This window comes from Oncorhynchus kisutch, linkage group LG19, assembly GCF_002021735.2.
Source record: "Oncorhynchus kisutch isolate 150728-3 linkage group LG19, Okis_V2, whole genome shotgun sequence".
NCBI classification, from domain to species: Eukaryota; Metazoa; Chordata; class Actinopteri; order Salmoniformes; family Salmonidae; genus Oncorhynchus; species Oncorhynchus kisutch.
Genome location: NC_034192.2, coordinates 58989850 through 59017362, shown reverse-complemented (window position 1 = coordinate 59017362; position 27513 = coordinate 58989850). Strand labels below are relative to the sequence as shown.

Here is a 27513-nt window from a genome sequence, read left to right as displayed (position 1 = left end):
TAAAACCTAATCACAATGGAACGTGTCAAAGTTCTAGAACCAATAAACTCTATTGATATGATTCTGGATTAACTAGATTTATGCAGCAACTTTCATTGCAATGAAAGATGGGCTTAGCTCTCTTGATGTCCATCAGCAATGTAAATAAGCCCCCCCCTGGGTAATAAATAAATAAAGCCAACCTCTCTCCCCTTGATGCCGCTCACACTGGCAATGCAGAGGCAAGGGTTACACAGTACTGTCTCTCTCTCTTAAACCAGGGCAGTTTGATGTGATGGACTACTAGATTCTGAGAAGTACTACAAAGTCAGGTCAAAAACACTTGGCAGGTCAGAGCTTCAAGATCCACCGTCTTACTATACTTTTACATATGAAACCTTCATGGGAACTTCAATGGCCAGAATGGATGATGGGTCATGACCTCTAGGTTAAAGGTCACGAACCCACAAAATGGCAGGACAGAAATGGCCGCACTGAAGACCCATTGGAATGTCCATAGAGAAGAGTGCTCCCTATCTACCAGCTGTGGTAGTAGTATCACTTACAGTAGCCCGTTGTTGTTGGTCCCCAAATGAAGCCCAAGCTCAGCCTAAGCTATGGGTGTGAAACGAGTGCTGCAGGAATGGTGCCTGCAACACTTCCTGCTACACAGAAGAACTAACCTTACCTAGTTAAAAAACAAAATGCTTTGTGCTCCATCGTTAAAGATGAAGATGCAGCAGAAATGAAACAGAAGCATGCTTTTTAAAAGGATGTTTTTGATATATAATAACTATAGGAAAATAATCTATCAAAGATCAACCCCATTTAAAATCCTTGAGAAAAGCTTTCATGGGATGCAGATAGCTCGGCTATGAACGAAACACACATACTAAAACAAAACAAATCCTTAAAGTAAACACAAGCATAAATATTTGATCCACAGAGAGTTAAGCTACAAATGACAAATATTAGAGTGATGTATTGACATTTCTTCGGGAACAGGCACAATGTTTGTCTGTCTGTCTTTTTAAAATCTCTCCTCTCCTCTGTTGAAGGGTCGGTCAGTCATTAGAGGTTATTCCCAGATCAGACAAGTCATGGCAGATAGAAGCTGAGTGTAGAAGAAGTGTTTGGGTGTAGCTCCTTCCTTACAAAATTATTTTATTTTATTTCACACATTTCTTTAAAATGAATCAGAAAAAAAAGGTGCGCTGTTTTCTCTCTCTCTGTCTCTCTGTCTCTCTGTCTCTCTCTCTCTCTCTCTCTCTCTCTCTCTCTCTCTCTCTCTCTCTCTCTCTCTGTCTCTCTCTCTCTCTCTCTCTGTCTCTGTCTCTCTCTCTCTCTCTCTCTCTCTCTCTCTCTCTCTCTCTCTCTGTCTCTGTCTCTCTCTCTCTCTCTCTCTCTCTCTCTCTCTCTGTCTCTCTCTCTCTCTCTCTCTCTCTCTCTCTCTGTATCTCTCTCTCTCTCTCTCTCTCTCCTTAGTGAGCGTAGTAGAGCCAGTAGATCACGTTAAAGAAGGAGAACACGGTAGGGAAGATCATCCTGGACCACTTGTCGATAGAGTTCACATCAGCCAGGTCAGGGATGTTGACCTTGAGCTGCGAGGCCCGTCTCCGTAGGCGGGACTTCTTCTGGGTGGCGTGGCGCTCCAGGGCGCTGTGAGGTCCGCCGCCGTAGTTCTGGCGGGCCATGGCGGCCCTGCGGTACTGCAGCGTGGAGCTGTCGTAGGCCAGCATGGTGTTGCGGGGGTCACCCAGACCCCCAGCGCCCAGGGACCTGGAAAGCTCAGAAGGAACACCCCCCATCTCGTTCTTCATCTCCAGGGAACCAAACAGGATGTTGTCATCAGTCAGGGAGGCGGTCATCTGTGATACGAGGAGGGGGAGGAAGAGGAGGGGCCGTGAGAGGAAGTGAATGGAGGCAAGGTTCCATAGATCTTATTCTTAAATAATCTATGCTTACTTAAACTACTTAGAAGGTGTCTATCTTTACTGTTAATTAAAAGGAATTATGTGTGCATTTTATTAGTAACGTGTTTTTAGTTGTTCTCTTAGTTTATGATTGAGGGGTTTATCAAATACTGTTCTGTGGTTGTACTAATATATACTGTTCTGTGGTTGTACTAATAGATACTGTTCTGTGGTTGTACTAATAGATACTGTTCTGTGGTTGTACTAATAGATACTGTTCTGTGGTTGTACTAATATATACTGTTCTGTGGTTGTACTAATAGATACTGTTCTGTGGTTGTACTAATAGATACTGTTCTGTGGTTGTACTAATAGATACTGTTCTGTGGTTGTACTAATAGATACTGTTCTGTGGTTGTACTAATATATACTGTTCTGTGGTTGTACTAATAGATACTGTTCTGTGGTTGTACTAATAGATACTGTTCTGTGGTTGTACTAATAGATACTGTTCTGTGGTTGTACTAATATATACTGTTCTGTGGTTGTACTAATAGATACTGTTCTGTGGTTGTACTAATAGATACTGTTCTGTAGTTGTACTAATATATACTGTTCTGTGGTTGTACTAATAGATACTGTTCTGTGGTTGTACTAATAGATACTGTTCTGTGGTTGTACTAATATATACTGTTCTGTGGTTGTACTAATAGATACTGTTCTGTGGTTGTACTAATAGATACTGTTCTGTAGTTGTACTAATATATACTGTTCTGCGGTTGTACCAATATATACTGTTCTGTGGTTGTACTAATAGATACTGTTCTGTGGTTGTACTAATATATACTGTTCTGTGGTTGTACTAATAGATACTGTTCTGTGGTTGTACTAATATATACTGTTCTGTGGTTGTACTAATAGATACTGTTCTGTGGTTGTACTAATAGATACTGTTCTGTGGTTGTACTAATAGATACTGTTCTGTGGCTGTACTAATATATACTGTTCTGTGGTTGTACTAATAGATACTGTTCTGTGGTTGTACTAATAGATACTGTTCTGTGGTTGTACTAATAGATACTGTTCTGTGGTTGTACTAATAGACACTGTTCTGTGGTTGTACTAATAGATACTGTTCTGTGGTTGTACTAATAGATACTGTTCTGTGGTTGTACTAATAGATACTGTTCTGTGGTTGTACTAATAGATACTGTTCTGTGGTTGTACTAATATATTACATTTTTATAAGTCAATAGCTAGTTATTACACATAACTTTAAATTGGCAGTCCTTTAAATATACAATATATATATACACTACCGTTTAAAAGTTTGGTATCACATAGAAATGTCCTTGTTTTTAAAGCAAAGCTCATTTTTTGTCCATTAAAATAACATCAAATTGATCAGAAATAAAGTGTAGACATTGTTAATGTTGTAAATGACTATTGTAGCTGGAAACAGCTGATTTTGAATGTAATATCTACATAGGCGTACAGAGGCCCATTATCAGCAACCATCACTCCTGTGATCCAATGGCACATTGTGTTAGCTAATCCAAGTTGATCATTTTAAAAGGCAAATTGATAATTAGAAAACCCTTTTTCAATTATGTTAGCACAGCTGAAAACTGTTGTCCTGATTAAAGAAGCAATACAACTGGCCTTCTTTAGACTAGTTGAGTATCTGGAGCATAAGCATTGGTGGGTTCGATTACAGGCTCAAAATGGCCAGAAACTGAAACTCGTCAGTCTATTCTTGTTCTGAGAAATGAAGGCTATTCCATGAGAGAAATTGCCAAGAAACTGAAGATATCGTACAACGCTGTGTACTACTCCCTTCATAGAACAGAGCAAACTGGCACTAACCAGGATAGAAAGAGGAGTGGGAGGCCCCGGTGCACAACTGAGCAAGAGGGCAAGTACACTAGAGTGTCTTGTTTGAGAAACAGACGCCTCACAAGTCCTCAACTGGCAGCTTCATTAAATAGTACCCGCAAAACACCAGTCTCAAAATCAACAGTGAAGAGGCGACTCCGGGATGCTGGCCTTCTAGACAGAGTTGCGAAGAAAAATACATATCTCAGACTGGCCAATGAAAAAAAAGATTAAGATGGGCAAAAGAACGCAGACGTTGAGACTGGTGTTGAGACTGGTAATGATCAATTAGCCTTTTAAAATGATCATTTTGGATTAGCTAACACAATGTGCCATTGGATCACAGGAGTGATGGTTGCTGATAATGGGCCTCTGTACGCCTATGTAGATATTACATTCAAAATCAGCTGTTTCCAGCTACAATAGTCATTTACAACATTAACAATGTCTACACTGTATATCTGATCAATTTATGTTATTTTAACAGATATTTTTTTAATTTTCTTTCAAAAACAAGGACATTTCTAAGTGACCCCAAACTTTTGAACGGTTGTGTTATATATATAAATCATTCTCATGGCGAAATTATCTTCATTGTCATCTCATAATTTCAGCCAGCATGTGGTTAACATTCTGTCTAGTCAGAACAAGACAAACCAAGTAAACAAACAACGTAAACAAAAGGAAGAAATGTGAGAGGATAAAAGGTTGAGAGAAACAGTAATAAGGAAATATTGCAAAGATGAAGTAGAGCTTAAGGTTGAAGGTTCAGGGGTCAAAGTTAGGTTTATAGGTTAGGAGAGACGCTGTGAGGACTGAGGAAGTGGATCGTAAGTTTCTTCATCCATAGCCTGACTTCAGAATCAAACAAAACATCTCTAAATCAAAAAGATTTTCAACTTAATAGTTGAAAAAAAAAAAAATAATGATATCTGTTGTTTATACTCTGTTCCAAGGCCACTCAGTTGGCAAAACTCAGAATGAGAAATAATCTTTTGTCTTTTTCTTCTCTGTTAGGCTGAGTGATAATATGCCACTAACCATCTCATTTCCATTCAATTGCTTCACTTGTTATTTGGGAGAGTTGTCAATTTACCTCAGATATTCATTTTTCTGTCATACCAACATTAGCTTTGGAATAGTTAGTAATTACAACCAGCATTTCCTGTCCCCCCATTTTATAGGTTTCCCATCAATTAAAGGTGTATAATATCTTCACTGAGAAGTAGACTCTGTACCAAATGGCACCCTATTCCCTATATTGGCCCTGGTCAAAAGTATTGCACTAAATAGAGAATATGGTGCCATTTGGAACGCAGATTTCAAACTATGCTGTAATTTATTCAACCACTACAATGACGTGTTTGTCAGGAAAATGCATGAAGAGCAAATCAAGAGAAGGGAAAAAAACACAATGGTGGGAAGTGATGATTAAAGTTGCCTTTAAAAATCTATAGAATCAAATTAAAAGAATGCACAAAAATACTACAGTATTTTCCTCTGATCGGGCGGGTTGATTCAGATTGATGACATTTGTTAAAGTTTTGACTTTCAAAACCTTCCAGTACCTTATTTCTTTGCTCGCCTAGTCCTAATGCGGCATCGTCCACAAAGATGGGATCCCACATCGTGTCATACGCGTCAATTTCCCTCTGTTTCATTCTGGCATACAGAGCATCATCTCTCTGAACTACATTTCCCACCATCCACTGCAAGCATACAAAATCAGCACTGTTACCATGGAGAAATCGCAGCTTGCTGTCAGATGTTGTCAAATCCTGGTCTAACTAATAAAGATGTATTTTCATTGAACTGTGGTTGACAGATACACATGGCTACACCAATGGGACATGGAGGTGTAGTTGAGTCCTAGTGCACAGAGAACCCTAGTAAAGGACATCAAGTCAACAGTTGATCACAGAAGCATCACATAAACCTTGAGAGAAAGAATAGCCTGTGTTCTCCTACTGCATCGGACACCACATTACACCATCAACACAACCTCTCTAGAACCATCTGTCCCTACTCCCTTCCTATCCGGACACACCTACCTTATTGGGGTCGGGTCGGAGTTTCTCGTTGTTGACGACGGCTAGTTTCTCGGCGGCCCTCTTCTGCCTCTGGGGCCCCCGTCCGAAGAAGATGTAGTTGACGAAGGCGTACTCCAGCAGGGCCAGGAAGACGAACACGAAGCAGCCCATCAGGTACATGTCAATGGCCTTGACGTAGGGGATCTTAGGGAGCGTCTCTCTCAGATGGGTGTTGATGGTGGTCATGGTCAACACCGTGGTGATACCTGGAGATCACATTTTACCTTTACAATCACAGCATTCACCAAAACATTATGTCATAAACAAGTCAGTTTTTATAATAGTTATCAAAAAAACACTGGAGATCATTGGAAAGAGAATTTAGTCGTAAACAAACAATTAAGAAGATGAATTATCAAACTAGTGTTTTCAACGTTTACTGTCCTCATCTGCTGCCCAGAATATAAACAGTTTTTCATTATTGTTTTTCAATTGTGCTTTCAATCGAATCCAAAAACCCTAAACGTGAAATGGGTGTCAGGTGTGTGTTTTCAAAGGAGATCAGCTGGTTTATATCTGATCCTGTATGTGATAAAGGACCTGAATAATCCTGTGTCCTCCTGGTACAGGGTCGGGAAACAGGGTCGGGAAACAGGGTCGGGAAATAGCCAACAGGGATATGAGTAGTAAACAAGTCCATAGAGTGTAGTAGTTTGGCACCCTTACAGACCTAATGAACCCATACAGATGGTTCCTCATTCTACAGACATAATGAACCCATACAGATGGTTCCTCATTCTACAGACCTAATGAACCCATACAGACAGATGGTTCCTCATTCTACAGACCTAATGAACCCATACGGACAGATGGTTCCTCATTCCCCAACATTTACATGACACTTCCGCCTAGCTGTGTATGGGCACACGTGTGGGGGTATGTGTGTGTGTGTTCATTCATGTACTGTAAGTGTATGTGTGTGTATGCGTTCATATGTGTGTGCATGCGTGTGTGTGTATGTGTGTATGTGAGTGTTGAGTCTCTGTCCAAATTCTAGGAGACCAACCAAAGGGTTCAGGAATCAAATGAAATCAAATCCAAATTTTATTTGTCACATGCGCCGACCAAGTGCAGTATACCATACGTGTTGAATGATAAGCTGTAGTCAATGAATAGCATTCTCACATAGGTGTTCCTTTTGTCCAGGTGGGAAAGGGCAGTGTGGAGTGCAATAGAGATTGCATCATCTGTGGATCTGTTGGGGCAGAATGTGAATTGGAGTGGGTCTAGTGTATCCGGGAGGATGCTGTTGATGTGAGCCATGATCAGCCTTTCAAAGCACTTCATGGCTACAGACGTGAGTGCTCCTTGGCGGTAATCATTTAATCAGGTTACCTTCGCTTCCTTGGGTACAGGGACTATGGTGGTCTGCTTGAAACATGTTGGTATTACATACTTGGTCAGGGACAGGTTGAAAATGTCAGTGAAGACACTTGCCTGTTGGTCAGCACATGATCAGAGTACAGTACACGTCCTGGTAATCCTTCTGCCCCGTGGCCTTGTGGATGTTGACCTGTTTAAAGGTCTTAATCACATCGGCTACGGAGAGCGTGATCACACAGTCGTCCGGAACAGCTGATGCTCTCATGCATGCTTCAGTATTGCTTGCCTCGAAGCGAGCATAGAAGGCATTTAGCTCGTCTGGTAGGCTTGTGTCACTGGGCAGCTCGAGGCTGTGCTTCCCTTTGTAGTCCATAATAGTTTGCAAGCCCTTCCTCATCCGACGAGCGTCGGAGCCGGTGTAGTAGGATTCAATCGTAGTCCTGTATTGACGCTTTGCCTGTTTGATGGTTCGTCAGAGGGCATAGCGGGATTTTTTATAAGCTTCTGGGTTTGAGTCCCGCTAATTGAAAGCGGCAGCTCTACCCTTTAGCTCAGTGTGGATGTTGCCTGTAATCCATGGCTTTTGGCTGAGGTATGACATCATTGAGGCACTTATTGATGAAGCCAGTGAATGATGTGGTGTACTCCTCAATGCCATCGGAAAAATCCTAAAACATATTCCAGTCTGTGCTAGAAAAACAGTCCTGTAGCTTAGCATCTGCTTCATAGGACCACTTCAGTATTGACCGAGTCACTGGTTTTTTCCTGCTTTAGGTTTTGCTTGTAAGCAGGAATCTGGAGGATAGAGTTATGGTCAGATTTGCAAAATGGAGAGTGAGGGAGAGTTTTGTACATGTCTATGTGTGTGGAGTAAAGTTGGTTTAGAGTTTTTTTCCCTCTGGTTGCACATTTAACATGCTGGTAGAAACTAGGCAAAACAAATTTAAGTTTCCCTGCATTAAAGTCCCCGGCCACTAGGAGCGCCGCCTCTGGATGAGCATTTTCTTGTTTGCTTATGGCCTTAAACAGCTCGCTGAGTGTCGTCTTAGTGCCAGCATCGGCTGTGTGGGGAAATACACAGCTACGAAAAATATAGATTTCAACTCTCTTGGTAAATAGTGTGGTCTACAGCTTATCATAAGATACTCTACCTCAGGTGAGGAAAACCTTGAGACTTCCTTAATATTAGATTTTCTTGCACCAGCTGTTATTTACAAATAGACACAGACCACCACAAACTTGTCTTACTGGAGGCAGTTGTAGTGTCTTGCCGATGCAGTGTAAACCCAGCCAGTTGTAGTGTCTTGCCGATGCAGTGTAAACCCAGCCAGTTGTAGTGTCTTGCCGATGCAGTGTAAACCCAGCCAGTTGTAGTGTCTTGCCGATGCAGTGTAAACCCAGCCAGTTGTAGTGTCTTGCCGATGCAGTGTAAACCCAGCCAGTTGTAGTGTCTTGCCGATGCAGTGTAAACCCAGCCAGTTGTAGTGTCTTGCCGATGCAGTGTAAACCCAGCCAGTTGTAGTGTCTTGCCGATGCAGTGTAAACCCAGCCAGTTGTAGTGTCTTGCCGATGCAGTGTAAACCCAGCCAGTTGTAGTGTCTTGCCGATGCAGTGTAAACCCAGCCAGTTGTAGTGTCTTGCCGATGGAGCAAAAACCCAGCCAGTTGTAGTGTCTTGCCGATGCAGTGTAAACCCAGCCAGTTGTAGTGTCTTGCCGATGCAGTGTAAACCCAGCCAGTTGTAGTGTCTTGCCGATGGAGCAAAAACCCAGCCAGCTGTATGTTATCCATGTAGTCATTCAGCCACGACTCAGTGAAACATAAAATATCACAGTTTTTAAATATCCCATTGGTAGGTTAGTCTTGATAGGAGCTCATCCATTTTGTTATCCAATGATTGCACGTTGACTAATAGGACTGATGGTAGAGGGCGATTACTCACTCGTCGTTGGATCCTTACAAAGGCACCTCGACCTACGCCCCCAATATCTCAGTCTCTTCTTATTGCGAATGACAGGGACTTCGGGCCTTGTCCAGTTTCTGAAGTAAATCCATGATTCGATAAAGAAAATGTTTTGTCCAGTACGAGGTGAGTAATGGCTGTCTTGATATCCCGAAGTTCTTTTCGGTCATAAGAGATGGTGGCAGAAAAACAATATGTACAAAATAAGTTACAAATATCGCAAAAAAACACACACACAATAGCACAATTGGTTAGGAGGCCGTAAAATGACAGACATCTCCTCCGCCGCGATCATATATATATTTCATATATGCGTCTGTAGACATAAGAGGCAGCCCAGTGTGATACCCCCTTTAACACTTTATTCCCTACAAAGCAGTAGTGCACTACTTTTTTTTATACCAGATCCCTATGGGTAGTGCACTATATAGGGAATAGGGTGTCATTTGGGATGTAACCCTGGTATTAGTCACAGCACGATTCACCTGTGTTTGTAGGCCCAATACACCCATTGTGTTTGATACGTTACTCATCAGTGTTATTAGACCCAATACACCCATTGTGTTCGATACGTTAGATTTCTGCATTATCTATCCATTGTGTTCGATACGTTAGATTTCTGCATTATCTATCCATTGTGTTCGATACGTTAGATTTCTGCATTCATCTGCATTTGGTCAGATTCATAAGTATGATACGTAACTCTGCTATCCATCGGCCACGCAGTCACACAGCTAACTACGCCTGTCCATGCTGCTGACCTCTGATACCATCTAGAATTAACAATACACAGGGCTCATGTTCAGGACAGGGCTCATGTTCAGGACAGGGCTCATGTTCAGGACTGGGCTCATGTTCAGACCAGGGCTCATGTTCAGGACTGGGCTCATGTTCAGACCAGGGCTCATGTTCAGGACAGGGCTCATGTTCAGGACAGGGCTCATGTTCAGGACTGGGCTCATGTTCAGGACAGGGCTCATGTTCAGGACAGGGATCATGTTCAGGACAGGGCTCATGTTCAGGACAGGGCTCATGTTCAGACCAGGGCTCATGTTCAGGACTGGGCTCATGTTCAGACTAGGGCTCATGTTCAGGACAGGGCTCATGTTCAGGACAGGGCTCATGTTCAGGACAGGGCTCATGTCCAGACCAGGGCTCATGTTCAGGACTGGACTCATGTTCAGACCAGGGCTCATGTTCAGGACAGGGCTATATGAAACCTGGACACCGGGGATATATTCAGCTATTTAAACCTGGACATTGGGGATAGATAAACCAGTCAGGTGAATATTTAGGCATCATTGTTTACAAATCAGAAAGACACACAGACAGAGCAAGCCAACCAGCCAGCCAATCAACCAGCCAGCCAACCAACCAGCCAGCCAATCAACAAGCATAAGAGAAAAGCTCATCAGAAAAACAACAAACAGGATCCAGTTCCACCTGACAATCACCTGACAATCACCTGACACAGGTCAGTGGGCTGAGGCAGTCATTAGGACCTTATCCTGGCCAATAACCCTGGTTTCACAAATCATTCACGGTACTGATATAATTGTCATTGGATAGCAATACGATCAAGGTGCAAGGAGTATATGTAATTACTATCGTATCTGGTTTAGGGCAGAATATTAATGCTCCACTTCTTTCTTTTATATGTCACCCATGAACAACAATGCATATTTTACATGACATTTCAAAACAATCCGAACACTATGACGCCAATGTCTGTAAACATGGCTATATTGTATTAGTTTAATTTTATTGATTGATTGACTGACTGATGGATGAATCTCGACGGCTTCATTGATCGAATCGATGGGCAAATCTTACCCAGAGCCACTCTGGCAGCGGAGGCATCATAGTTGATCCAGAAGGAGACCCAAGACAGGATGGTGATCAGGATAGAGGGCATGTAGGTCTGGAGGATAAAGTAGCCGATGTTCCTCTTCAGCTTGAAGCTCAGAGACAGACGGGGGTAGGAACCTGCATGGAGGAAAACAGACAGAACTTTTTTGTGTGTGTTTTTGCTTTATTTAAACCATTGAGAATAAATAGTAGTGTACAATAATGACCTGAAGTGGAAGGAATAAGAACTCTAAAGCATAGACAGGTAATATACAGAATATAAGTGTATCGACCCCTGAAGATCTACAGTATAACCGTAGATATACATAGGTATACTGTATCAAAATGGCCGCCACTGTGTACCTGTAGAGAAGACCACGTTCTTGGAGACCAGCTTGTAGTCCACGATGGAGAACTGAGGCAGCTCTATTCTCTCCACCCCAGACACAGCTCCATCTCCCCCTCGCCAGTAGAACTCAATGTCATCAGTGGTGTAGCCATCTGCAGGGGTCAAACACAGGTACTAGAGTCTTAGAATACATACCAAACTAACCTAGTGGGCCAACATGGGAGCAATGCTCAAATGGCTATGGTCAACGTCAAAAGACAGGGACACGAGGCTCATGTTGAGATGACATCTGGTTTTCCTCAAAGGTTCTATTCTTGGTCCTGTAATGCTTACTATTTACATCAATTATTTATATTCTGGTTTGTCAAATGCAACTAGAGAACATAATGGTTGGTTTAATAATACACACAATTAGAGATGAAGATTACAGAGGACTTTCAGGGGACCAAAAACTGTCAGCTAACTGGGTAGATCCTCTGTTCACCTTCTATTGTGATAACTCTTCCATTGTGATAACTCTTCTATTGTGATAACCCTTCTCTTGTGATAACCCTTCTATTGTGATAACCCTTCTCTTGTGATAACCCTTCTATTGTGATAACTCTTCTATTGTGATAACCCTTCTCTTGTGATATAACTCTTCCATTGTGATAACGCTTCTATTGTGATAACCCTTCTATTGTGATAACCCTTCTATTGTGATAACTTTTCTATTGTGATAACCCTTCTATTGTGATAACCCTTCTATTGTGATAACTCTTCTATTGTGATAACTCTTCTATTGTGATAACCCTTCTATTGTGATAACCCTTCTATTGTGATAACTCTTCTGTTGTGATAACCCTTCTATTGTGATAACCCTTCTATTCTGATAACTCTTCTATTGTGGTAACCCTTCTGTTGTGATAACCCTTCTATTGTGATAACTCTTCTATTCTGATAATTATTCTATTGTGATAACCCTTCTATTGTGATAACTCTTCTATTCTGATAACTCTTCTATTGCGATAACTTTTCTGTTGTGATAACTCTTCTGTTGTGATAACCCTTCTATTGTGATAACTCTTCTATTCTGATAACCCTTCTATTGTGATAACCCTTCTGTTGTGATAATTATTCTATTGTGATAACCCTTCTATTGCGATAACTCTTCCATTGTGATAACTCTTCTATTGTGATAACCCTTCTATTGTGATAACCATTCTATTGTGATAACCCTTCTATTGTGATAACTCTTCTATTGTGATAACCCTTCTATTGTGATAACCCTTCTATTGTGATAACTCTTCTATTGTGATAACCCTTCTATTGTGATAACCCTTCTATTGCGATAACCATTCTATTGTGATAACCCTTCTGTTGTGATAACCATTCTATTGTGATAACTCTTCTATTCTGATAACTTTTCTATTGTGATAACTTTTCTGTTGTGATAACTCTTCTGTTGTGATAACCCTTCTATTGTGATAACTCTTCTATTCTGATAACCCTTCTATTGTGATAACCCTTCTGTTGTGATAATTATTCTATTGTGATAACCCTTCTATTGCGATAACTCTTCCATTGCGATAACTCTTCTATTGTGATAACCCTTCTATTGTGATAACCCTTCTATTGTGATAACTCTTCTATTGTGATAACCCTTCTATTGCGATAACTCTTCCATTGTGATAACTCTTCTATTGTGATAACCCTTCTATTGTGATAACCCTTCTATTGTGATAACCCTTCTATTGTGTTAACTCTTCTATTGTGATAACCCTTCTATTGTGATAACCCTTCTATTGCGATAACTCTCCCATTGTGATAACTCTTCTATTGTGATAACCCTTCTATTGTGATAACCCTTCTATTGTGATAACTCTTCTATTGTGATAACCCTTCTATTGTGATACCCCTTCTATTGTGATAACCCTTCTATTGTGACAACTCTTCTGTTGTGATAACCCTTCTATTGTGATAACCCTTCTATTCTGATAACTCTTCTATTGTGGTAACCCTTCCGTTGTGATAACCCTTCTATTGTGATAACTATTCTATTGTGATAATTATTCTATTGTGATAACCCTTCTATTGTGATAACTCTTCTATTGTGATAACTTTTCTGTTGTGATAAGTCTTCTGTTGTGATAACCCTTCTATTGTGATAACTCTTCTATTCTGATAACCCTTCTATTGTGATAACCCTTCTGTTGTGATAATTATTCTATTCTGATAACCCTTCTATTGTGATAACCCTTCTGTTGTGATAATTATTCTATTGTGATAACCCTTCTATTGCGATAACTCTTCCATTGTGATAACTCTTCTATTGTGATACCCCTTCTATTGTGATAACCCTTCTATTGTGATAACTCTTCTATTGTGATAACCCTTCTATTGTGATAACCATTCTATTGTGATAACCCTTCTGTTGTGATAACTCTTCTATTGTGATAACTCTTCTGTTGTGATAACCCTTCTATTGTGATAACCCTTCTATTCTGATAACTCTTCTATTGTGGTAACCCTTCTGTTGTGATAACCCTTCTGTTGTGATAACTCTTCTACTGTGGTAATTATTCTATTGTGATAACCCTTCTATTGTGATAACCCTTCTATTCTGATAACCCTTCTATTGTGATAACCCTTCTGTTGTGACAACTCTTCTGTTGTGATAACCCTTCTATTGTGATAACCCTTCTATTCTGATAACTCTTCTATTGTGGTAACCCTTCTGTTGTGATAACCCTTCTATTGTGATAACTATTCTATTGTGATAATTATTCTATTGTGATAACCCTTCTATTGTGATAACTCTTCTGTTGTGATAACCCTTCTATTGTGATAACCCTTCTATTCTGATAACTCTTCTATTGTGGTAACCCTTCTGTTGTGATAACCCTTCTATTGTGATAACTCTTCTACTGTGATAATTATTCTATTGTGATAACCCTTCTATTGTGATAACCCTTCTATTCTGATAACCCTTCTATTGTGATAACCCTTCTATTGTGACAGCTCTTCTGTTGTGATAACCCTTCTATTGTGATAACCCTTCTATTCTGATAACTCTTCTATTGTGGTAACCCTTCTGTTGTGATAACCCTTCTATTGTGATAACTATTCTATTGTGATAATTATTCTATTGTGATAACCCTTCTATTGTGATAACCCTTCTATTGTGATAACTCTTCTGTTGTGATAACCCTTCTATTGTGATAACCCTTCTATTCTGATAACTCTTCTATTGTGGTAACCCTTCTGTTGTGATAACCCTTCTATTGTGATAACTCTTCTACTGTGATAATTATTCTATTGTGATAACCCTTCTATTGTGATAACCCTTCTATTCTGATAACTCTTCTATTGTGATAACTCTTCTGTTGTGATAACTCTTCTGTTGTGATAACTCTTCTATTGTGATAACCCTTCTATTCTGATAACTCTTCTATTGTGACAACCCTTCTGTTGTGATAACTCTTCTATTGTGATAACTCTTCTATTGTGATAACCCTTTTGTTGTGATAACCCTTCTGTTGTGATAACCCTTCTATTCTGATAACTGTTCTGTTGTGTTATCCCTTCTGTTCTGTTAGCCTCACCCTTTGTCATATAGAGCATCATAACACATGCAGCATGCAGGCGGTGCAGGCATTTCCCCTCTCTCTTTGTCTCCCTCCACATCTCTCTCCCTCTCTTTCTACGTCTCTCTCTCTCTCTCCATATCTCTCTCTCTCGCTCTCTCTCAACCCCTCCCTCTCTCCATATCTCTCACCCTCTTTCTCAACCCCTCTTCTCTCTCTCTCTCTCTTTCTCTGTTTAACCCCTCTCTCTCTCTCTCTCTCTCTCTCTCTCTCTCTCTCTGTTTAAACCCCCCCCCCTCTCTCTGTTTAACCCCTCTCTCTCTCTCTCTGTTTAACCTCTCTCTCTCTCTCTCTCTCTGTTTAACCTCTCTCTCTCTCTCTGTTTAACCTCTCTCTCTCTCTCTCTCTCTCTCTGTTTAACCTCTCTCTCTCTCTCTCTCTCTCTGTTTAACCTCTCTCTCTCTCTCTGTTTAACCTCTCTCTCTCTCTCTCTCTCTCTGTTTAACCTCTCTCTCTCTCTCTCTCTCTCTGTTTAACCTCTCTCTCTCTCTCTGTTTAACCTCTCTCTCTCTCTCCCACTCTCCTTCTCTGTGTACCACTTTCTCTGTTTAACCCCTCTCTCTCTCCCACTCTCCTTCTCTGTGTACCACTTCCTCTGCTTGCCACTCATAATAAGAGGCAGTGACCTATTTAGATGCAATGAATAATTAAACTCTCAGTCTTTGATTTTCTGAAAAATGAAGACATAATTCCTCCCTCTGCCTCGCTCTGACACAGGATAGATGGATAGATAGGAGTGGCGATAAGATTAATAACACTATAGCTGGTTAATTGTAATGGTGTGGCCAGTCAGTCATTGAGTTATCTAATGCTATATGAGACGGATGGATGAAGACCCAGATACTATAGAAACACTACCACTGTCAAAACACAGTATATCCCACTTCTGACACCAATGTAGCTCGTCATTGTCTTTGGCGTGTCTATCATTGAAACGTGTAATGCCTACACTGAGTTAAGGCTCAGATGGTACAGAATAGAAAAACCACCAGTATCAAACTACAACCTAGCCCAAGCCAAAAACATAGTACTGTAGCTAATCCGTGTGTAAAAGCATGCAGCACCAACTACAGTCCACTAGTACTACGCAGTAGGAACTGTCTCTCCGGCTTATCCACAGAACTAATGGAACAGCTCAGTATCACCCCAATTAGCCTATCCGCAACCACCACGCTGTGGGTTCTAATGTGTTGTTGACTTCCGATCAACAGAGTGTGGACAGGGCCAGCCAAGAGACTATGAGGCTGGGGAGGGGAGGACGGCTCGTCGGCCATGTGTGTGTGCGTGTGCATTTGTCGACGTGTATGCTGGGTTTAGGGTTATGAAATATTGTGTGGATGAAGGGCGGGTTGAAATAAAGAGAACGTAATACCTTTAAAAATTCCATAAATGTATAATTCTTCTGCAATTTATATCTATAGGCTACATTTAGATTTTTCTTTCATTATTTTAGGCTATCTGGCATTAGTACCTATGAGTAAGACTTAGGTCCGAACTGTATGAGCCTCCATTCTAATCACCAAATGCTTTTGGGATCGGGCAGAAGAAGTTGACGTCGAACCACGGAAACAAAAAAGACAATGTCAGAGCTTAATTGATTTAAGAGAAAAGCTGTGAAATGGAGAGTTGAAGATAAAGAGAAGGCAGGGCCAGAAAAGTCATGTTTGAGAAAGATTTGGTGAAGTGGTAAAATAGGATGATATCAGCTACACTACTGGTCAAACGTTTTAGAACTCATTCAAGGATTCTTTTTTTTTTTTTACTATTTTCTACATTGAGGAATAATAGTGAAAACTTCAAAACTATGAAATAACACACGTGGACTCATGTAGAAATCAAAAAGTGTTAAACAAATCAAAATATATTTTATATTTGAGATTCTTCAAATAGCCACCCTTTGCCGTGATGACAGTTTTGAACACTCTTGGCATTCTCTCAACCAGCTTCATGAGATAATCACCTGGAATGCATTTCAATTAACAGGTGTGCCTCCTTAAAAGTACATTTGTAGAATTTCTTTCCTTATTAATGCATTTGAGCCAATCAGATGTGTTGTGACAAGGTAGAGGGAGTATACAGAAGATAGCCCTATTTGGTAAAAGACCAAGTCCATATTATGTCAAGAACAGCTCACAATGTAAAACGACTCCTATATCCTAAAACGAGTCCTATATCGACATAATCTGAAAGGCCGCTCAGCAAGGAAGAAGCCACCGCTCCAAAACCGCCATAAAAAAAGCCAGACTACGGTTTGCAACTGCACATGGGGATAAAGATCGTACTTTTGGGAGAAATCTCCTCTGGCCTGATGAAACAAAAATAGAACTGTTTGGCTATAATGATCATTGTTATGTTTGGAGGAAAAAGGGGGAGGCTTGCAAGCCGAAGAACACCATCCCAACCGTGAAGCCCGGGGGTGGCAGCATCATGTTGTGGGGGTGCTTCGCTGCAGGAGGGAATGGTGCACTTCACAATATAGATGGCTTCATGAGGATGGAAAATTTGGTGGATATATTGAAGCAACATCTTCACTATAGAAGGCATCAGTCAGGAAGATAAAGCTTGGTCACAAATGGGTCTTCCAAATGGACAATGACCCCAAGCATACTTCCAAATTTGTGGCAAAATGGCTTAAGGACAACAAAGTCAAAGTATTGCAGTGGCCATCACAAAGCCCTGACCTCAATCCAATAGAACATTTGTGGGCAGGACTGATAAAGCTTGTGCAAGGAAGGAGGCCTACAAACCTGACTCAGTTACACCAGCTTTGTCAGGAGGAATGGGCCAAAATTCACCCAACTTATTGTGGGTAGCTTGTGGAAGGCTACATGAAACGTTTGACCTAAATTAACCAATTTAAAGGCAAATCTACCAAACACGAATCGAGTGTATGTGAACCTCTGACCCACTGGGAATGTGATGAAAGAAATAAAAGCTGAAATAAATCATTCTCTCTACTATTATTCTGACATTTCACATTCTTAAAATAAAGTGGTGATCCTAACTGACCTAAAGACAGGGAATTTAGACAGGATTAAATGTTATGATTCAAAATGGCGCCGGAAGAAATGGCAGCATTTTTACGGGCGCCCAACTGCTTACGGTCCAGTACCTCACTGGGACTAAGCTGCCTGCCATCCAGGACCTCTACGCCAGGCGGTGTCAGAGGAAGGCCCTAAAAATGGTCAAAGACCCCAGCCACCCCAGTCATAGACTGTTCTCTCTACATATGCATGACAAGTGGTACCGGAGTGCCAAGTCTAGGGAAAAAAAGCTTCTCAACAGTTTTTACCCCCATGCCATAAGACTCCTGAACAGGTAATCAAATGGCTACCCGGACTATTTGCATTGTGTGCCGCCCCCAACACCTCTTTTTACATTGCTGCTACTCTCTATTTATCATATATGCATAGTCACTTTAACTATACATTCATGTACATACTACCTCAATTGGCCTGACCAACCAGTGCTCCCGCACATTGGCTAACCGGGCTATCTGCATTGTGTCCCACCACCCACCACCCCCTCTTTTACGCTACTGCTACTCTCTGTTCATCATATATGCATAGTCACTTTAACCATATCTACATACTACCTCAATCAGCCTGACTAACCGGTGTCTGCATGTAGCCTCTTTTTACTGTTTATTTCTTTACCTACCTATTGTTCACCTAATACCTTTTTTGCACTATATGTTAGAGCCTCTAAGTAAGCATTTCACTGTAAGGTCTGTTGTATTCAGCGTACATGACAAATAAACTTTGATTTGATGTCAGGAATTGTGAAAAATGTAGTTTAAAATTGTCAATGTATTTGGCTAAGGTGTATGTAAACTTCCGACTTCAACTGTAGCCTTACTATTAACTCCTGTAGAATTAATGCTTGCAGTAAAATGATCCACCAAATGTATGCAAAATGTTGACATGGCAAGGAGTGGAGAAATAGGATTTCTTGCTTTCAGCATCTTGAGAGAATGTGAATTTGCAGTTATAGCACCTCTACGGATGGTCCCTCTTTATCAGCATCATCAAAGCTCCCGAGTGGTGCCGTGGTCTAAGGCACTGCATCTCAATGTAAGAGGTGCCACTACACTGGTTCAAATCCAGGCTGAATCACATCCGGCCATGATTGGGAGTATCCCACAGGGCGGTGCACAATTGGCCTATTGTCGCTGGGGTAGGCCATCATTGTAAATTTGTCATCATAGGCCATCATTGTAAATTTGTCATCATAGGCCATCATTAGAATTTGTCCTAAAGTGACTTGCCTAGTTAAATACATTTTTAAAAGCTGATAGTATTTCAACCACATAAAATAATTATGCATCCAAGCCAAAGTGAAATCTTATCAGCAATATGTTGGGTTGTTTTCACAGCTTTCTATTTCCTTACAACTGGTCAAACTGATGTCAATCGAAAATAAAATAAAAAATGTGTTATTGCCAATCCCCCCCGGTCCCTAAACGTCTTTCAGCCCCTGAAAGAGGCAAAGATGACAGAAACCTTTACCGATGTCAATAGATTGAAGCATTGTATCAATTTATATCGATTATTCTGGTGAGCAGGGGTTTATTTAGTCCTCTAGGGCAACATGTAATGAGAAGCTGCATCTATGTAATTATAGGTAAGTTAACTAACAAATAGCCTACCAAAATGTCAGAAATTATAAGCAGAAACATCCAAACCAGGCAACAAAAAGAATGCTGCACCCCCTGTCAAAAGATATTTACACCGTCTCTGACTGTAGCCAGCAGCAGATGTTCTATATTAGTGGATTAGGGTCGGGTGTGGGTCTCAGATGTTCTATATCAGTGGGTTAGGGTCGGGTGTGGGCCTCAGATGTTCTATATTAGTGGGTTATGGACGGGTGGGGCCTCAGATATCCTATATCAGTGGGTTAGTGTCAGGTGTAGGCCTCAGATGTTCTATATCAGTGGGTTAGGGTCGGGAGTGGGCCTCAGATGTTCTATATCAGTGGGTTAGGGTCGGGTGGGGGCTCAGATGTTCTATATCAGTGGGTTAGGGTCGGGTGTGGGCCTCAGATGTTCTATATCAGTGGGTTAGGGTCGGGTGTAGGCCTCAGATGTTCTATATCAGTGGGTTAGGGTCGGGAGTGGGCCTCAGATGTTCTACATTAGTGGGTTAGGGTCGGATGGGGCCTCATGTTCTATATCAGTGGGTTAGGGTCGGGTGGGGCCTCATAGGTTCTATATTTGTGGGTTAGGGTCGGGTGGGGCCTCATATGTTCTATATTAGTCGGTTAGGTTCGGGTGTGGGCCTCAGATGTTCTACATCAGTGGGTTAGGGTCGGGTGTGGGCCTCAGATTTTCACTTTATCATATATAGTCGGGCCGGTTGTGGGCGGGTGCAGTTGACCAAACAGCTGACCCGCACATCATTACTGTGTGTGTGTGCGTGCTTGCATTGTGTGTGTGTGTATGTAGATGTGTGTGTATGTGCATTTGTATGTGTAGCTGGTCAGAAAAGGGCAGATAGAGCCCGAGGCGGGGGGGAGAGAGAGAAGGTTCTGGTTGGTTACTCAGTTTGAATCAGATCTATTAGTTCTGGCCCATTGTTCTCTATCTTCAACACTGCTCCTTCTGGGACAGACGTCTGCCAACCAATCACATCACTGGGCTTGTCCTTCCGTCCAGGGAGGTGGTTGTTTTGTTATGTGAGTCCAGGGAGAGAGAGATAGAGTTTGAGAGAGAGAGAGTTTGAGAGAGTTTGAGAGAGAGAGAGAGAGAGAGAGAGAGAGAGAGAGAGAGAGAGAGAGAGAGAGAGAGAGAGAGAGAGAGAGAGAGAGAGAGAGAGAGAGAGAGAGAGAGAGAGAGAGAGAATGCATGTGCATTTGTGTGTGTGTGTTTGTGTAAAATCTAGAGTTGTGTGTGTTTTGTATGTATATATAAGGTATTCAAAGGGGGGTAGTAGAGGAATACATCAATAACTACACAATCTGTAGCCAGCCAGACAGTACTATGATCTACCATAATGAGATCTGTAGCGAGCCAGACAGTACTATCATCTACCATGATGAGATCTGTAGCGAGCCAGACAGTACTATCATCTACCATGATGAGATCTGTAGCCAGCCAGACAGTACTATCATCTACCATGATGAGATCTGTAGCGAGCCAGACAGTACTATCATCTACCATGATGAGATCTGTAGCCAGCCAGACAGTACTATCATCTACCATGATGAGATCTGTAGCCAGCCAGACAGTACTATCATCTACCATAATGAGATCTGTAGCGAGCCAGACAGTACTATCATCTACCATGATGAGATCTGTAGCGAGCCAGACAGTACTATCATCTACCATGATGAGATCTGTAGCCAGCCAGACAGTACTATCATCTACCATAATGAGATATGTAGCGAGCCAGACAGTACTATCATCTACCATGATGAGATCTGTAGCGAGCCAGACAGTACTATCATCTACCATGATGAGATCTGTAGCCAGCCAGACAGTACTATCATCTACCATGATGAGATATGTAGCCAGCCAGACAGTACTATCATCTACCATGATGAGATCTGTAGCCAGCCAGACAGTACTACCATCTACCATGGGATCTGTAACCAGCCAGCCAGTACTATCATCTACCATGGGATCTGGAGCCAGCCAGACAGTACTATCATCTACCATGGGATCTGTAGCCAGCCAGACAGTACTATCATCTACCATGAGATCTGTAACCAGCCATACAGTACTACCATCTACCATGGGATCTGTAGCCAGCTAGACAGTCCTATCATCTACCATAATGAGATATGTAGCGAGCCAGACAGTACTATCATCTACCATGATGAGATCTGTAGCGAGCCAGACAGTACTATCATCTACCATGATGAGATCTGTAGCCAGCCAGACAGTACTATCATCTACCATGATGAGATATGTAGCCAGCCAGACAGTACTATCATCTACCATGATGAGATCTGTAGCCAGCCAGACAGTACTACCATCTACCATGGGATCTATAGCCAGCTAGACAGTCCTATCATCTACCATGGGATCTATAGCCAGCCAGACAGTACTATCATCTACCATGGGATCTGTAACCAGCCAGACAGTACTATCATCTATCATGGGATCTGTAGCCAGCCAGACAGTACTATAATCTTCCATGAGATCTGTAGCCAGACAGTACTGTCATCTACCATGGGATCTGTAGCCAGCCAGCCAGTACTATCACCTACCATGGGATCTGTAGCCAGCCAGACAGTACTATCACCTACCATGGGATCTGTAGCCAGCCAGACAGTACTATCATCTACCATGGGATCTGTAACCAGCCAGACAGTACTATCATCTACCATGGGATCTGTAACCTGCCAGACAGCCAGACAGTACTATCACCAACCATGGGATCTGTAACCAGCCAGACAGTACTACCATCTACCATGGGATCTTTAGTTCTGAGAGTTAAGTCTGGGTTCTGTAGTTCTGAAAGTTACGTCTGGGTTCTGTTGGTCTGAGAGTTATGTCTGGGATCTGTAGTTCCGAGAGTTAAGTCTGGGTTCTGTAGTTCTAAAAGTTATGTCTGGGATCTGTAGTTCTGAGAGTTATGTCTGGGTTCTGTAGTTCTGAGAGTTAAGTCTGGGTTCTGTTGGTCTGAGAGTTATGTCTGGGATCTGTAGTTCTGAGAGTTATGTCTGTTAAAAAATGCATCAAGTTTATCAAGAGAAGTGAGAGTTCTCTGTGGCTCATTAGTGTGAATGTAATCGCATGCTCTGGCAAAGAGTGATTCACACGTTAAAACCAGAACTAGAAAAGCAGATACTGGGCTGTTACTGTCTGCTGATCAAAACTACACTCAAGCCCTGTGTGTGTGTGAACTGTGTGTGTGTGAGAAAGAGAGAGAAAAAAGTATGCGAGAGAGAGATATATACAAGGGCTGGTAGAAAAAAGAGGGTGGAAGAGCAGGGCAAAGAAAAGAGATGAGAGAGAGATTTAAAGAGGGAGAGTGGTACAAAGACAGATGAGGAAATAGAGGACTGTGTAGGAGAGAGAGATAGATCAAGAAAGGGAGAAAGAAATAGTGGAGAGAAAGAGAAACAGAGAGACAGAAAGAGAGACAGAGAGAGAGAGAGAGAGAGAGAGAGAGAGAGAGAGAGAGAGAGACAGAGAGATAGAGATACAGAGACAGAGAGATAGAGATAGAGATACAGAGATAGAGAGAGATACAGAGAGAAAGACAGAGAGATAGAGATACAGAGAGAGACAGAGAGAGATACAGAGAGAGAGAGAGACAGAGAGAGAGAGAGAGAGAGAGACAGAGAGATAGACAGAGGGTGCATTGGCGATGTAGTACCCACAGCAACTATTAAAACATTCCCCAACCAGAAACCGTGGATTGATGTCAGCATTCGCGTATAACTGAAAGCACAAGCCACTAATTTTAACCAGGTCAAGGTGACCGGAAACATGACCGAATACAAACAGTGTAGCTATTCCCTCCTTCCCCATTTCTCCTTCTCCCAAATCCATTCAGCTGATGTTCTGAAAGAGCTGCAAAATCTGGACCCCTACAAATCAGCCGGGCTAGACAATCTGGACCCTTTCTTTCTAAAATTATCTGCCGAAATTGTTGCCACCCCTATTACTAGCCTGTTCAACCTCTCTTTCGTGTCGTCTGAGATTCCCAAAGATTGGAAAGCAGCTGCGGTCATCCCCTTCTTCAAAGGGGGGACACTCTTGACCCAAACTGCTACAGACCTACAGTGCCTTGCGAAAGAATTCGGCCCCCTTGAACTTTGCGACCTTTTGCCACATTTCAGGCTTCAAACATAAAGATATAAAACTGTATTTTTTTGTGAAGAATCAACAACAAGTGGGACACAATCATGAAGTGGAAAAATTGAGCGTGCAAAATTATTCAGCCCCTTTACTTTCAGTGCAGCAAACTCTCTCCAGAAGTTCAGTGAGGATCTCTGAATGATCAAATGTTGACCTAAATGACTAATGATGATAAATACAATCCACCTGTGTGCAATCAAGTCTCCGTATAAATGCACCTGCACTGTGATAGTCTCAGAGGTCTGTTAAAAGCGCAGAGAGCATCATGAAGAACAAGGAACACACCAGGCAGGTCCGAGATACTGTTGTGAAGAAGTTTAAAGCCGGATTTGGATACAAAAAGATTTCCCAAGCTTTAAACATCCCAAGGAGCACTGTGCAAGCGATAATATTGAAATGGAAGGAGTATCAGACCACTGCAAATCTACCAAGACCTGGCCGTCCCTCTAAACTTTCAGCTCATACAAGGAGAAGACTGATCAGAGATGCAGCCAAGAGGCCCATGATCACTCTGGATGAACTGCAGAGATCTACAGCTGAGGTGGGAGACTCTGTCCATAGGACAACAATCAGTCGTATATTGCACAAATCTGGCCTTTATGGAAGAGTGGCAAGAAGAAAGACATTTCTTAAAGATATCCATAAAAAGTGTCGTTTAAAGTTTGCCACAAGCCACCTGGGAGACACACCAAACATGTGGAAGAAGGTGCTCTGGTCAGATGAAACCAAAATTGAACTTTTTGGCAACAATGCAACACGTTATGTTTGGCGTAAAAGCAACACAGCTTATCACCCTGAACACACCATCCCCACTGTCAAACATGGTGGTGGCAGCATCATGGTTTGGGCCTGCTTTTCTTCAGCAGGGACAGGGAAGATGGTTAAAATTGATGGGAAGATGGATGGAGCCAAATACAGGACCATTCTGGAAGAAAACCTGATGGAGTCTGCAAAAGACCTGAGACTGGGACGGAGATTTGTCTTCCAACAAGACAATGATCCAAAACATAAAGCAAAATCTACAATGGAATGGTTCAAAAATAAACATATCCAGGTGTTAGAATGGCCAAGTCAAAGTCCAGACCTGAATCCAATCGAGAATCTGTGGAAAGAACTGAAAACTGCTGTTCACAAATGCTCTCCATCCAACCTCACTGAGCTCGAGCTGTTTTGCAAGGAGGAATGGGAAAAAATGTCAGTCTCTCGATGTGCAAAACTGATAGAGACATACCCCAAGCGACTTACAGCTGTAATCGCAGCAAAAGGTGGCTCTACAAAGTATTAACTTAAGGGGGCTGAATAATTTTGCACGCCCAATTTTTCAGTTTTTGATTTGTTAAAAAAGTTTGAAATATCCAATAAATGTTGTTCCACTTCATGATTGTGTCCCACTTGTTGTTGATTCTTCACAAAAAAATACAGTTTTATATCTTTATATTTGAAGCCTGAAATGTGGCAAAAGGTCGCAAAGTTCAAGGGGGCCGAATTCTTTCGCAAGGCACTGTATATACTGTACTTGATACCATCTACTGCATCTTGCCTATGCCGTTCTGTACGATCACTGTTGGGGAATAATCAGAATTGGTTGGTAACATAGGTAAGATGTTTTATATTCATCATATGTTTGTAAGTTACTTCTCATCAGAATGTTATTTTTGTATAATACTGTGGCGGGGTTGCAGTATCTGTTCTATGTCAAGACTAAGTTGTTTGGGCCGGAGAGAGGGGAGAGGTCAAGCGTGTATCTCTTGGCTCCACAATGTCTGTGTGCCAGTCAGTGTGTCTCTGTGATCTTGTCAAGATAGGATGGATTTGATATATGGATATGGAGGATTTGTTTATGGTTCTGAGTTTGAGAAGAGAGCAAAGCTGAACGATAAATTATTCCTATGCTGTCGGGCTATGTGTGTCTTTTGCTATTAAAGGATCTCAGCTGCAATGTGTGGGGGACTCTCAGAGAATTCATTGATAGACACTGAATTGATCTGAGAGTCACAGGGTTGTGATAGAGCTCATATATTTAAAGATGGTCTTTGATAACTAACTCTGAATGGTGTGTGGTTTGCTCCCATGATTTGGTAAATAGAGGAAATTTCCACGACATTACTCATTCATATATCTTTATGTACATATTCTTCATCCCTTTACACTTGTGTGTATATGGTAGCTGTTGTGAAATTGTTAGGTTAGATTACTCGTTGGTTATTACTGCATTGTCAGAACTAGAAGCACAAGCATTTCGTTACACTCGCATTAACATCTGCTAACCATGTGTATGTGACAACAAAAATTTGATTTGATTTTGAGATAGAGAGATAGAAATAGGTGGTATATAGTAGATGGTAGATGGTATATAGTAGATGGTATATAGTAGATGGTAGATGGTATATAGTAGATGGTAGATAGTAGATGGTATATCGTAAATGGCAGATGGTATATCGTAGATGGTAGATGGTATATCATAGATCGTAGATGGTATATAGTAAATGGTATATCGTAGATGTTATATAGTAGATGGTAGACAGTAGATGGTTTTTAGTAGATGGTATACAGTAGATTGTATATAGTAGATGGTAGATAGTAGAGTGTAGATGGTAGATAGTAGATGGTATATAGTAGATGGTAGATGGTATATAGTACATGGTAGATGGTAGAGAGTAGATGCTATATAGTAGATGGTAGATGGTATATAGTAGATGGTAGAGAGTAGATGGTATATAGTAGATGGTATATAGTAGATGGTATATAGTAAATAGTAGAGGGTAGATGGTAGAGAGTGGATGGTATATAGTAGATGGTAGAGAGTAGATGGTAGATTGTAGAGAGTAGATGGTAGATGGTAGAGAGTAGATGGTAGATGGTAGAGAGTAGATAGTAAATGGTAGATAATAGAAGACCAAAGTGGAGCAGTACTGACCCCACAGTTTAATGCTTGTCGTGTGTGTGTGTGTGTAGCTCTCTGTCTCTCTCTCTGTCTCTCTGTATATATATCTCTCTGTATCTCTCTCTCTCTGTCTCCCTCTCTCACTCTCTCTCGCAGTGCATGCTGGGAGTTTTTTGGAGTTTGAGTGTTTGGTGTAGAGGGCTCTGTCCTAACTTATTTTCTTGATTCTGTCCTTGGTCTTTTCTTTCAAATGCTATTTTCTATCGTGGGGGGTTAATGCACAATTTGTTTTAGCGGTATAGACAGGTTTTTTTCAAAGCTAGGGTGGAAGAAGACAGAGTTAGTTTCCTGGGGTTTGGAAGGTGTGGTGTGCGCGATGGCTTCTCAGCCTAGCGCGGAGGAGATGCTGTCGATACGGCATGGATTTAGGTGTGTTCCTGAGAATGGAGTTAAGATAGAGGAGGTTCTGCTCACGGTCGGTGAACAGGTAGGAGCTGAATTTGTACATTCTGCTTCCAGAATGAACAAAGCTGTGGTTGTGTTCATGAAAAGAGCTAATTTGGTGGGTAGGCTCATTGCTAGTGGAATATCTGTAAGGGGTGTGTTGGTGCCAATTTCGCCTCTTTTTACCCCTTCGACAAGAGTGGTAGTTGCAAATATGCCTCCGTTTATTACGGATGATCAAATCAGGAAAGAGCTGAGTTGTTTTGGTAAGTTTGCTAGCAGTTTTCGTATACTGTCGGCAGGTTTTTCAGGTAGATGTCGTTAAGCATGTTGTTTCGTTCCGGAGGCTAGTGTTCATGTTTCTGAATAACAATGAGCAACAGCTAAATGTGCATTTTAAAGTGAGGCATG

The 27513-nt window shown here is 41.6% G+C and overlaps 1 protein-coding gene across 2 annotated transcripts in view; it reads right to left on the bottom strand.

Moving 5' to 3' along the window:
• The window catches only part of LOC109878334 (gamma-aminobutyric acid receptor subunit beta-2), an 82171-nt gene that overhangs the window by 187 nt on the left and 54471 nt on the right, over window positions 1–27513 (bottom strand). Inside the window, exons 6-10 of one of the 2 annotated variants that reach the window (XM_031798154.1) lie at window positions 11354–11491; window positions 10976–11128; window positions 5819–6063; window positions 5336–5476; window positions 1–1847 (exon numbers count right to left, since the gene is read on the bottom strand). The exon at window positions 1–1847 is cut by the window's left edge and continues 187 nt beyond it. In XM_031798154.1, the coding sequence (XP_031654014.1) occupies window positions 1461–1847; window positions 5336–5476; window positions 5819–6063; window positions 10976–11128; window positions 11354–11491 (1064 nt within the window). In that variant the 3' untranslated portion in view covers window positions 1–1460. The remainder of the gene's footprint in view (window positions 1848–5335; window positions 5477–5818; window positions 6064–10975; window positions 11129–11353; window positions 11492–27513) is intronic. The other variant, XM_031798155.1, reaches the window with a different exon arrangement.